We start from the raw sequence: 12,500 nt of genomic DNA, 5'->3' as shown, positions 1-12,500 counted from the left end.
ACCACAGAATAGGGTATGCAACTAAAAATATAAGAAACCAATTGGAGTCCACTTTTCTTCTCAAGTTAATGGATGAAGAACGATGCTGGTGACCAGGGCATTAAAACAGTAGCCTACTGAATCAAAACCTGAAAGCCAGTATGTGCATGGTCTGCTAACTTACTGTAAACTGTTTCCCAACAATGATGCAACCATAAAGTTTAGGGTGATATTACCGTTCGGGCAAGGTCTCTCTTCATGGTGTTGCGAGTAAGGAGCTGCAGCTTTATCTCAGTCTCCCATTTCCTGCAGTTCTGTACATACTCGTGGCTGCCCAGACTGTGTTTACTGAAGAAAAAAGACAAGCATCATGACTTGAGTCAGTGGCAAAATGCAACTATAGCATCAGTATTAAAATGTCAACGTTTGAGCTTTAATTTTTAAAAATACACTTTTATGTTATATTATTATTATTATTATTATTATTATTATTATTAGATAAGCTATGTGCATACACATGTCCATAACCACACAGGAATAAAAGGCTACATTTTTACATTATTAACTTTACTGGTACAGACTTTTAAAGTTCTGTTCCAGTTTTTTTTTAAACATATTTTGATACATTGCTTCTTTGATCACCCTGAAGACACATTTTTAAAAAGTTTACTTCCAGATGCTAAAATTGTGTTAAAAATCACTACAACTTCTTATAGTGGAAAACAACCAATAACAACAGAGGCAAATAAGTCTGTAGAACAGGCTTAAGTTTTATGGATAAATCAAACCCCAGTTGGCTTTTTACTTGGTGAACGTTCGTGATCGATTAAGACAATACTCTGATTAAGAAACTACCATGTTACAGCAATTTTTGATTACCTTAATCCGACTAAAGTCATACTTGAAGTAAACACAAATCGAATTAAGACATGTGGAGTATTTCTGTTTTAGTCGCATTATCAACGTGCATTACAGACATGTACACACCTTAATCACACTATTAACATCGTGTGGAAGTTTTCGCCGCATTTTGTGACAGGACACATACACACACAGCAGTGCTCAACCGTTTGATGGCAAACAACAGAGCACGGCTACATCCGAAACCACGTACTTACCTGCTATATAGAAGGCGAGATACATGCATCTCAGCTGCTGTATAGTAGGTAAGTACACAGTTTCGGACACAGCCCACGACTTCAAGCAGTCGTCTATTTGCACGTATAGCATGACAAATAATTAACTGCACTTGAAGCTTTCGTGAAATTAAAAATAAAATCATCCAAAACTATATACGGTACCATAATGAAGACGAACTGTAAATACGTGAAATTCTGGCGAGAAAGTCGGACGGCATAGTGTGGTGATGTAATGATGTGCGCCGTTAATCGATCCATGTTCTATAACATGTAAACAGGAACATGAAATAAGTATTCTAAAAGCAACTCATGTAAACACCTTAATCACAATATTGTCTTAGAATAAGGTCAATATGCAGAATAAGGTCAATAATTAGATTATTGTTGTCCATCGAAACATAGTCATAGCTTCATGACCATTTTGGTGTGCTTGCTGTCTAATTAGTTTGCACATTATTTGAGAACAGTTTGGTTTATCAAAAATCGTTTAATAACTTTTTGCCAACATGGTCTCCTGATCCGAGAAAATGTGGTGAAGATCCAATGAACCATCTAGGACAAATTCGAAAAAGTAGATTTTTCAGAAAGTTCAAAATGGCGGAAATTCAAAATGGCAGATGTTGAAACCTTGTTGGTGGCACTAGAGGGTTTCATGGGATTTTAATTAACATTTATAAGTTATAGTGGTACCTATTGCCTGATCTCTATAGAATTTTGTATGCTTTATGAAGTTCTGAGGTTTCTGTTTCTGGTTGGGTACACTTCTTTATTCCCATATTTAAAAAAATTTTGATGTAAGGAGTCCAGAAATATGGACTACAGTCCAGAGAATTGTACTTGTTGAGGTGGAGTAAAAAATATAGGACTAATTCACAAAAGTAGTTTTTTTTAAAATCACAAATATTTAATGATATGATTGACACCAGTGGTTCTTGAGGAAAAGTTGTCAAGTATTAGAAGTTCTAATATATAAATAACGTGTGTATGTGTGAATCATTGTATACTATACAATGATTTATACACATGTAAAATGTAATAGTGCCTCCCAGTGGCCGATTTAATATACAGCACCCTAACATACAATTCAAAATGGCTGAAACCCAAAAATATACTACTTACACAAATTTAGGACAAGTTATACAGAAATTCTAAGCAAAAATAGCAATTTTTCAAATCTCGTGACAGTAGTTGGCACTGTTCTGAAACAGCTCATGTACCCTTAGGTCATGGTTCTTATAAGGCACACCATGGTTGGGGTCAATAAGCCAAAGCGTTGTGGCGATATAATCTCGCATTCATTTTGGTGTGCTCACCATCATATTCGATGACAGGTTATACGTGAACAGTTTGGTGGATCAAAAATCTTTGACTTTTGGTCTTCATTGTCTGAAGATGATCCGAGCAAAATTTGATGAAGTTCTGCCAAACGGTGTAGGAGTAGTTTGCAAAAAAACTTCATAATGGTGGAAAATTTTTCGTAGTGGAAATTAAACTGGAGATATAGGGACAATGATTCCAATGATATAAGACACGTAGTACTTATAGAGTAACATGGTTCTATGCATTTAACCAAATTTCTATGCGTATTTATTATTACATATTGAATTATTCAGCTATTCAAATTGATGGAAACTGGTAGAAAAAAGATTAGACATAAAAAAGGTGTATTATCCTGTGGCTCCATCTTGTGGGCAACATTAGCATTACTGCCCTCATTTTTATTCACATTTACTGTAGATAAATTGCTGATAATATAGAATTTGCTATTAGCCCCGGAATGAGAATTTTGGCAAAGCAATTTGGCACGTTTTCTCAGATTGTCCTGTTATCCACGTGCATCAAGTTTCATGAGATTTGGACATTGCATTTACAAGATATAAGCTAATTAGCTATTATTTGACACACTTATTTACCACACCCACAAATATATTGGTCTCGATCTCCACAATGATTCAATGAATCAAAATTCTTGAGATACATTTTTGTCTGCAGTATCTCAAGATGGTGCATACCAGAGTTTACCTTAGCCAGTAAGTACCACTTTTTGACCATAAAAAATTCTAAACGTCCTATAAAGTAAAAAATTGTCGGACACAATGTCCGGTAAAAATATTAGCAAAGTACATTCACAATTGCACACCTAAATGAGGTCTCTGTCTGTGCAAATATAATTTTTTTCCCCATATGCTTCTCCTGTTACGTGTACTCTGATTTGCTTGCATTAAAATAACCAGGTTGATGCACTTCTCAGGCTGCAGACTGGACACAGATTGCTCACTTCAGCAACAGAATGCTTCTTTGCCATGAATAATCGACAGAAAACAGTCATAAAAAAAACGAACAAAAAAAAAATAAAAACGAATTTACCGTGGGAAATTATAGGTCTACGATGTTTGTATTTTAATATTTCTTTGTAAACGAAAATATATGTTGCAAACTGCAGTTTAAAGTGTTGCTGCACCCTGTTTTTGTTTTGAATGTTTGTTTAATTAGATGCTAATTCCACGACTAACACCTGTTATTTTGAATAATATGGGGGGAAAAAAATGTATGTACTTTTATCTTTAATTTGACTTGATGGTTTTGTTATAATTATACTACTAACATTTCTGGCTTTTTTTAAAGTTACTTTTGCTTTTCATCGGATTCATTCAACCACACGTACGCTTCTGTGCTGGTCGGCTCTATTTTTAAAATTAAATTTTATTGTTTATTAAACAGGGATAGTGAACGGTCCATGACTGCCCCAGAATTAGCTACAAAGCTAAATTTCAGCTGTTGTCCCTAGGCAGAAATTATATACATTAAAAAAAAATTTAAAAAAAAAATACATAAATAGATTTTTTTTTTTTTTTTAAATGTGCATCAACATAAACTTAAATTCCACATGGCGTGATTAATTAATGCACTAATCAATAAATAAACCCGAAATATAAAACATGAATCATGAGCCAAACATTATGCCTAAAGCTGAGAATACATTACAAATAATACAACTGCAAGAGCGCTGTACTTTGATACGAAAATTTTGCCGGCGAAAATTTTTGGCCGAAAATGGCATTTTCAGGTTTTGTCCAAACATGAGCCAAAAATATATACCGCCACAGCCCACCGTCAGTGCTCTGCACTCAGATTTCACGCTCACTCTATCGTTGCATTGCAGTGTTACTAAATCCATGATTTAAAGAGCATTACTTTGATGCAGAGAAAAAGCAACATGCACAGGAAAATGATACAGGCAGAGCTGGAGGTGATGAATGTATCTTCTGAAGGATCGATGAGCAGCTCAGAGCAAAGTGTGCCAGAGAAACGGGTGCATAGAAGTGATGAGACGCAAACTCCCTCACCTTCTGACGTTTGACGAGATTCTACAGGTAAATCTCGCACATTTTGCACATCCCTAGTAAAATGTACATCATTCGACTCGGTATAACACGCACACAAAGCAGTTCCCCCTTCCACATACATGAGCTCACAGATGCCCATGATTTGACATGTAAAAACACAGCATGTAAGAGTGCAGAGGAAGACTCGAGAGACAGGCAGAATTTTAGCAGAACTCCAGGCTCGCGTTTATTTGCGCCGCAGTTTTCAGCACAACAACTCAATCAAAAAAAACAAACCAACTGAAATGGGGCCATTACTAGCTCACAGCTTTTTCCCTGTCTCAGTTCAAGTTCATGCTCTGTGGTGTGTGTGTGTGTGTGTGTGCATGCATTGCCACACTGTGATTGACAGGGGAGACAGAGTATGCCATCTCTCCCACCCAGAGACCATGGCCTATTTTGCTCCAGTGGTTCTCTGTCCTAGTTGTCACACCATTAGGATTCAAACTTGTGAATTCTTTTAATGAAATGTTTGTGATCATTGTCAATCTTGTTTGCTTTACTGTCTTGTTTTACCCTGTTGTGTAAAAGTTTTACTTGACTCAAGTTTGATCAGAACTGCAAAATGCTACAGATGAATGAGTCTCCAAAATTTTAAAGAAAAAACTTCCATACTGCATTACTATGTGACTTCCAAATCCAATTTTACGATGACCAAAGAAAAATTAAGCTTTTCATGACCACTTATTTCATCATCACTGTATGCATTATCAAGTAGTGGAAAGCTCATGGATTACACTCAGTATGTTAAAATGAATCCCACTGAAAATTAATAGAGAATCTTGAAATTCATCAGTGGGACCCTCATAGTCTTAAGACAATTAGCCAAGAGGACTGGGCCAAAATTAAACCTAATATTCCAAAAGAAAAAACAAAACAAAACAAAAACACTACTGATTACTAATTACTACTTTAAAATTGCAAGCTGGTAACATTACTTTTTTACATGCCGTAATCAGTAACCAGATTGCTAATTATTTTACTTTCATTTTACTTTCAAAACCTATCAAACCCACAAAAATACAATGCAAAGTTAAACTCAGTTCTTTCATTAATTTTAGCATGCAATGTATGACATGATCAGAAAAAGTTGGATTCATCATAAAACTTGCCTCGGGTGATGCCACTGTTTCAGGACTACCAGTTTTGTTTAGGACTACCAGTTTTGTTTAGGACTACCAGTTTTGTTTAGGCTGGACTCCCGATTCCATCTTCCAAATTCTGTGGTTATTTGACAAACTTTGTAGGAAAATAATCCTTTTTTTTTTTTTTTTTTTTTTTTTACTCAAAATGGCTGATTTTCTGTTTGACAAATCTGTTACATCAGGAACATTTGACATGTTCTAGGGAATCAAGAGACAGAAGATTCTTGATTTGATATTGAGTAGTTACGAGTGGTCTTGTGAATTTGTGAATTATAGCACCGCCTAGAGGGGATTTGGGCAAGACCTCTTGGAGACCCTTAAGGTAAAATTATTCAGGCAACTACAAATTTTGTCAAAATCCATCACACCATTACTAAAGATACATTATATGGCTAAAAGTATGAGGACACCTGACCATAACTCCATGGGCTTTCCCCTTGGCTAATGCATATATCAGCCAAACCAGATAACAGACCCCATCCTAATAAGATTGGAGTAGATTGTTCAAAGGACACAATGGCCTGAATGATGATCAACTTTCGTATACTAAATTAAGTTAAAAGAGAGGTACATAATTGTTCCCAGCACTGTCAAAAACAAGTGCTTTCAATTCTGCAAGAGCCAAGGGGGAACTTTGCTATAAGCAGGGGAATAATGACTTACTTTTGTAGGACCTGTTCCTGGCCACAGACCTTCAGGACATAGCTGCTGATGTCCACCTGGCTCAAGTCATCATGAGCCCAGCAGAGTGCCTGCATTATCAGTAGCTCCACTGGTGAACTCACTACAAGGTAGAAAATTAGACAGAGGAAAGACTTGATTTGATGGCCATCTGAAAACTAAATTTAGGGTAAGTGTATATATATAAAAAAATATGAATAATAAAACACAAGCAAATTTTGAACTTCAATAAAAACATTATGCAGATGTGTCAGTGATGTTAAGCCCTACTCGGGGTAAAGTGGGGTAACCAAAGGGATATTCGGAGCAGAAGTTTACATGTTAGAAACTTATCATCCCAAAAACAGCTTTCAAGTCATTAAATGAATAAAAAATATACATTTCTTTACATGTGCCCTGCACCTGAATAATTTGCTTAAAAAAGGCCCTTGTATATTTTGATGCTATAATGATGACTTCATTTGAGTGGAGACATTCAACGTTAGAAATAAGATGCGACCTCAATTTGCCATACACTGTTTTTGTGAAAAGCTGGGAATTGCTAAATACTAGCTAGCCAGAAAACTAGTTTCTCCTCACTCTTTCTCTCAGCAAAAATTATGCGACACGTTTCACTTTTTACACAACTGTAAGAAAAGATTTCAAATTAAGGTACGTGGTCTAAAAAGAAATTTTTTAGACCAGAATTATTGGCATTATTCGAATAAATGAGCAAATATTTATTGTACACAATAATTAAAATTTTCCCCTCAGATATTACCAACCCTTTAAATCAGGGGTGATCTCTCGCCTTCTCAAAAGTTCCTGCAGGACAAGGGCCTCAGGCGGGTGCAGGAACACTCCTTAGTCCCAGGCTGAGGGTCTTAAAGTTGGTGATTGTACCAGTGGACAAGAGAATTGCATCCATGAAATTTCAAGTCTAAATATGCAAAACTGAATGTTTGTGCATATGTAATATGGAACAAAAAAGAGATCACAGTATTCACCCTTCTTGGAGAATGTGGTTATGAAGGTACTGCCTAATGACTCCAAAGTGCACCTGGGGTACTTCAATGTTGGGATTAATGGAAAAACTTACCGAGCTGTGATTGGGTAAAGGGCAGTGCTGACCTCTACAAGGGATACTGTTGAGCGACCAAAGGATACTTTGAGGAACTCTATAAATGAATGGACGTGCCAACCATTCATAAAGCAATGTCATAAATCTCTGGTGTTTTGGTGTCTAGAGCTTAGTTCACACATACAGCAAGCTATGCAGTTGCCAATAGGTGTACCTGCTACTGACTGCCATGGTAACATGGATGGTTCAACTAATATTCCACTTTTGACAACAAACCAGTTTTCTTGCCACTAAAATTAATTATAAAGGGAGAGAGTTTGTATATAAAATTCACCAGTGTATATACAGTGCTGTGAAAAAGTATTTCCTGATTTCTTCTGGTTGTGTGTATATCTCATACTAAACTGTTTAAAAAAATGAAAACAAAATCTAAGATAAAACAAAGGCAACCTGAGTAAAACACAAGACATTTATTGAAGCAAAAAAGTTATTCAATACCAACTGGGCATGTGTGAAAATGTTTTTGCCGCCATAGTTACTAATTCCCCAAATCTATGAAACTCAAAATGGGGTAAAGTTGGACCGGATACAACCAGGCATGATTACTGCAAATCAAATCAACATTTACATAGAACTTTTTCAACAGCATGAAGCTGGTTAAAAGGTTTTAGCCAGTAACACACTAAAAGAAAAAAAAACTGGGGGAAAAAATGTAATGAAATTACAGAAATGATGAGGATGAAGGTGATTGAAATACATCAGTCTGGGAAGGGTTACAAAGCTATTTCAAAGGTTCTGGGACTCCAAAGAACCATAGTGAGAGCTATTATCTCCAAATGGAAAAACTCATCATAGTAGTGAACCTTCCCAGAAGCTTCCCTTACAAAATTCCTCCAAGACCACATCAACTGCTCATCCAGAAAGTCTCTGAAAAGCCAAAGACAACATCAAAAGGAACTGCAAGCCTCTCTTGCATCAATAAAGATTACTGTTCATGACTCCACTATCAGAAAGACACTGGGCAAAAATGGCATCCATGGAAGTGTGGCGAGGCAAAAAAACACTGCTAACCCAGAACAACATTGAGGCCCATCTGAATTTTTCCACAACACACCTTGATGATCCTCCAACCTTTTGGGAGAATGTTCTGTGGACTTATGAGTCGAAAGTGGAACTGTTTGGAAGACAGGGGTCCCAATACATCTGGCTTAAAACAAACACACAATTCCACAAAAAGAACATCATACCTACAGTCAAGCAAGGTGGTGGAAGTGTGATGGTGTGGGAATTCTTTGCTGACTTTATTTTGGTTTGGATTCAAGATGGCGGCACGGTAGCACGCAGCGGCCACTTCTGGTCCACTAATATAGTGCATGTTACGTGTAGTCTACACCAATGTGGAAAGGTTTTAAACAGATTTACATTGGAAGCACTGCTGTACATGTCTATCATTGTCAAATTCTGCTGAACACTGGAGAGTTCAGGAAGAATAAACGATGAATTGCAAGATGAGCTATGAGACATCGGGTCACTACACAAACCAGGACCTGGGACACTGGTATTGCCCGATGCCATTGGCCGGAAGAGAGGGCGCTGGTAACAGTGTGCAAGGCAGAGGAAGTACGGAAAGAGAGCCGGCATCTGTGCTAAGCTAAAGGCTAACCCAAGCCGGCCAGCTCTACCATCCATTCTCCTCTCCAATGTTCCCTCTTTTGACGGTAAAGTGGACCTACACAAACTACAGCTAACTACCCAGCGTGAAATCAGGGACTGCTGTGCTTTCATTTTTATCGAAACATGGCTCAACAAAAGCATTCCGGATGCAGCCATTCAGCTAGCAGATCCAACCGCACATCGCGCTGACAGCACAGTCCGGTAAGACAGTGAATGGTGCAGGAACACCATTGTGGTTTCAAGCTACTGTTTGTCATTGGTGGAGTTTATGACTGTGAAATGCCGACCATATTACCCACCCAGAGGTTATCACCATGCTCATTGTTGCGGTGTATATTCCACTCGGCTCCAACGCTCCCAGATACCCTGAATGATTTCTACATACAGTTCGAAGCACAGAACAACATGCCAGTGAGGAAAACCACCCCTAGTCCCACCAACCAAGTACTTCGTCTGTCTGCAGTAGACACCAGGAAAACTCTGTCCTGAGTAAACCCACAGAAAGCTGTCGGTCCTGACAACATACCTGGCCGGGTGCTCAGGGAATGTGCTGATCAGCTTGCAGACTTCCTCACAGACATCTTCAACATTTCCCTGTGCCAAGCAGTTATCCCCGTGTGCTTCAAGATGACCACCATAATCCCTGTGCCGAAGAAATCATCTGTGTCCTGCCTGAATGACTATCGGCCTATTGCACTCACAACTAATCATAAAACACAAAGAGCAGTCATCCCACCACACTGGACCCACTTCAGTATGCATACTATCCCAACCGCTTAACAGAGGACACTATATCTGCTACCATCCATCTGTCTCTAACCCATCTAGACAAAAAGGACAATTACATAAGAATGCTGTTCACAGACTTCAGTTTAGCATTCAACACAAATCAACCCGTAACAACTGACAACAAAGCTGAGCCTGCGGGTTTAAACATCTCCCTCTGCAACTGGATCCTGGACTTTCTGACCAGGACACCCCAGTCCGTCAGGATCGGCAACTCCACCTCCAGCACTACCACACTAAACGCATGCCCCCCCGAGGGTTATGTGCTCAGTCCACTGCTGTTTACCCTGCTGACTCATGACTGTGCTGCAAAGTTCAGTTCTAATCACATCAAGTTTGTTGACGACACTACAGTTGTGGGCCTCATCAGCAACAATGATGAGTCAGTATACAGAGAGGTGGTGAACCAGCTCACAGAATGGTGTAGAGACAACAATCCATCTCTTAATGTTGATAAGACTAAAGAGATAATTGTCGACTTCAGGAGAACCCAAGCGGACCACTCACCATTGCACATCAATTGAACAACTGTGGAGAGAGTCAAAAGCTCCAAGTGTCTTGGTGTGCACATGACAGGAACTCTCCTGAACTCTCAACAGCACCTGCCTAGCCAAGAAGGCCCAGCAGCATGTCCACTTCCTACGGGGGCTGAAGAGACCCAAACTTCACCCTCCCATCCTCACCTCCTTATACAGAGGGACAGTAGAGAGCGTCCTGACCAGCTGTCTCACTGTGTGGTACGGGAACTGCACAGCCTCCGACCGCAAGACCCTACAGCAGATGGTGAGGACAGCAGCAAAGATCATCAGGGTCTCGCTACCCACCAACACCACCTCATTCAACAACCACTGCATCTGCAAAGCTATCAGTATTGTGGATGATCCCTCTCACCCTTTTCATGGACTGTTCACCCTCCTGCCATCTGGCAGAAGGTACAGGAGCATCTGTGCCACCACCAGCAGACTCCGCAACGGTTTCTTCCCTGAGGCAGTCAGATTACTCAACACGTGGCTGCCTCACAACACTGACCTGGGCTAGTTGAACACCTAACCCAATAAGACTCATACCTCTGCGCACACACTAACCCAGTAAGACTCAGTACTACTGCACACTGCACTTTATATACAGTAGCTGCATCAGTCACTTCATACTATGGAACTTGTTTTTGCTGTCAGTATTACTGCTATACTTGTGCTGCTACATTACAAAATAGCTACAGTCCATGTTCTGTGCACTTATTGTTTTGTTTATTTATTTTTTTTGCACTCTTCTCACATTGTTGTGTATTTGCACTTTACATAGTCTTACTTACTGTTCTGTGTTCCACCATGGTCCTGAAGAAACAACATTTTGTTCCAATGTATGCAATCTATATAGAGGAATAACAAAAACCCACTTGACTTGCTTCAGGGGCTAGGCAACTTGCAATAATTGAAGGAAACATGAATTCTGCTCTCTACCAGAAAATCCTGAAAGAGAATGTCCGGTCTTCAATCTGTAAACTGAAACTCAAGTGCAACTGGATTATGCAGCAAGAAAATGATTCAAAGCATTTGAGTAAGTCCTAATCCTCGAATTAAGTGGAAGACTGATCTCCAGTTATCAGAAGTGTCTGGTTGCAGTTATTGCTGCTAAAAGGTGGCACAACCGGATTTTAAGTTTAAGGGGGCAATTAGTTTTTCCCATTGGTGAAGGGTGTTTGATAACTTTTTTCTTCAATAAAAATACATTAAAAAAAACAATATTGTGTGTGTACTCAGGTTGCATTTGTTTCTTGATTGTGTTTCATTATTGTTATGATTATTATTTTATTTATTTAATTTTTTGCTTTAAACTTGCTAAGATCATAAGCTAAGCTAATTGGCGAGTGGCACAATGGCGCTACTTCTGCTAATGCGCAAGGGAGGCTACGGATCACGTGCGCTCTTCTGCATTCATTCCTATTGGTAGTCACTGTACCAAGTCACTCCAAATTTGCATAAAGTTAAACTTTTCTAAACTTTGTTGTGTCACTGGACATGCTCACATCTAATCTCCAGCAGTCACTGTCGCTCATTTCACTAGCTCTCTTTGAAAAGGAATAGTCTTCAGTCACTTTGTTGCTGCTTGTCACTGTATGTGTGAGCGCACCTTAGCTCTTTGGCTGAGGTTACTATAGTGAATAGAACCCTATATTGTGGTAAGGCTGCAGGGGTGAAAGAGATTTTGACAGATGTTGGCAATGCATAAGGTTGGGCATTTTTCTACTTAATCTGTGTCCATATCCTCCTATATGTTCATGAGCTCATTACGGTGGAAGAATAAAGATCAGAAGTATGGGGCTTACTCTCCATGAAAGGGTTAGGAGCACAACAATCTGGAAGAGCCGCTGCTCCTCTCAATTAATTGAGAAAAGTTGGCTTGGGAATGTCTGGGGATCCACCACTGTCATGGAAGTGGCAGGAACAAAGGAGATTTCTGAGGACCTCAGAAAAGGAGTTGGTGATGCTCATCAGGTTGGGAAAGGCTACAAAACCATCTCTAAAGAGTTTGGACTCCACCAACCCACAGTCTTCGTGTACAAATGGAGGAAATTCAAGACCACTCTTACTCTCCCCAGGAGTGGACAACCAACAAAGATCACTCCAAGAGCAAGACGTGTAATAGTCTG

General features: G+C 39.1%; 1 protein-coding gene across 1 annotated transcript in view; it reads right to left on the bottom strand.

Moving 5' to 3' along the window:
• pik3c2a (phosphatidylinositol-4-phosphate 3-kinase, catalytic subunit type 2 alpha) overlaps window positions 1–12,500 on the bottom strand; it is a 124,212-nt gene that overhangs the window by 71,369 nt on the left and 40,343 nt on the right. The window contains exons 5-6 of the mRNA XM_017465910.3: window positions 6,313–6,433; window positions 216–327 (exon numbers count right to left, since the gene is read on the bottom strand). Of these exons, the coding sequence (XP_017321399.3) occupies window positions 216–327; window positions 6,313–6,433 (233 nt within the window). The remainder of the gene's footprint in view (window positions 1–215; window positions 328–6,312; window positions 6,434–12,500) is intronic.

This window comes from Ictalurus punctatus, chromosome 4 (genome assembly GCF_001660625.3).
Source record: "Ictalurus punctatus breed USDA103 chromosome 4, Coco_2.0, whole genome shotgun sequence".
Classification (NCBI taxonomy): domain Eukaryota; kingdom Metazoa; phylum Chordata; class Actinopteri; order Siluriformes; family Ictaluridae; genus Ictalurus; species Ictalurus punctatus.
Note: the sequence above shows the minus strand (reverse complement) of the source record. Positions and strands in the feature narration are given on the sequence as shown.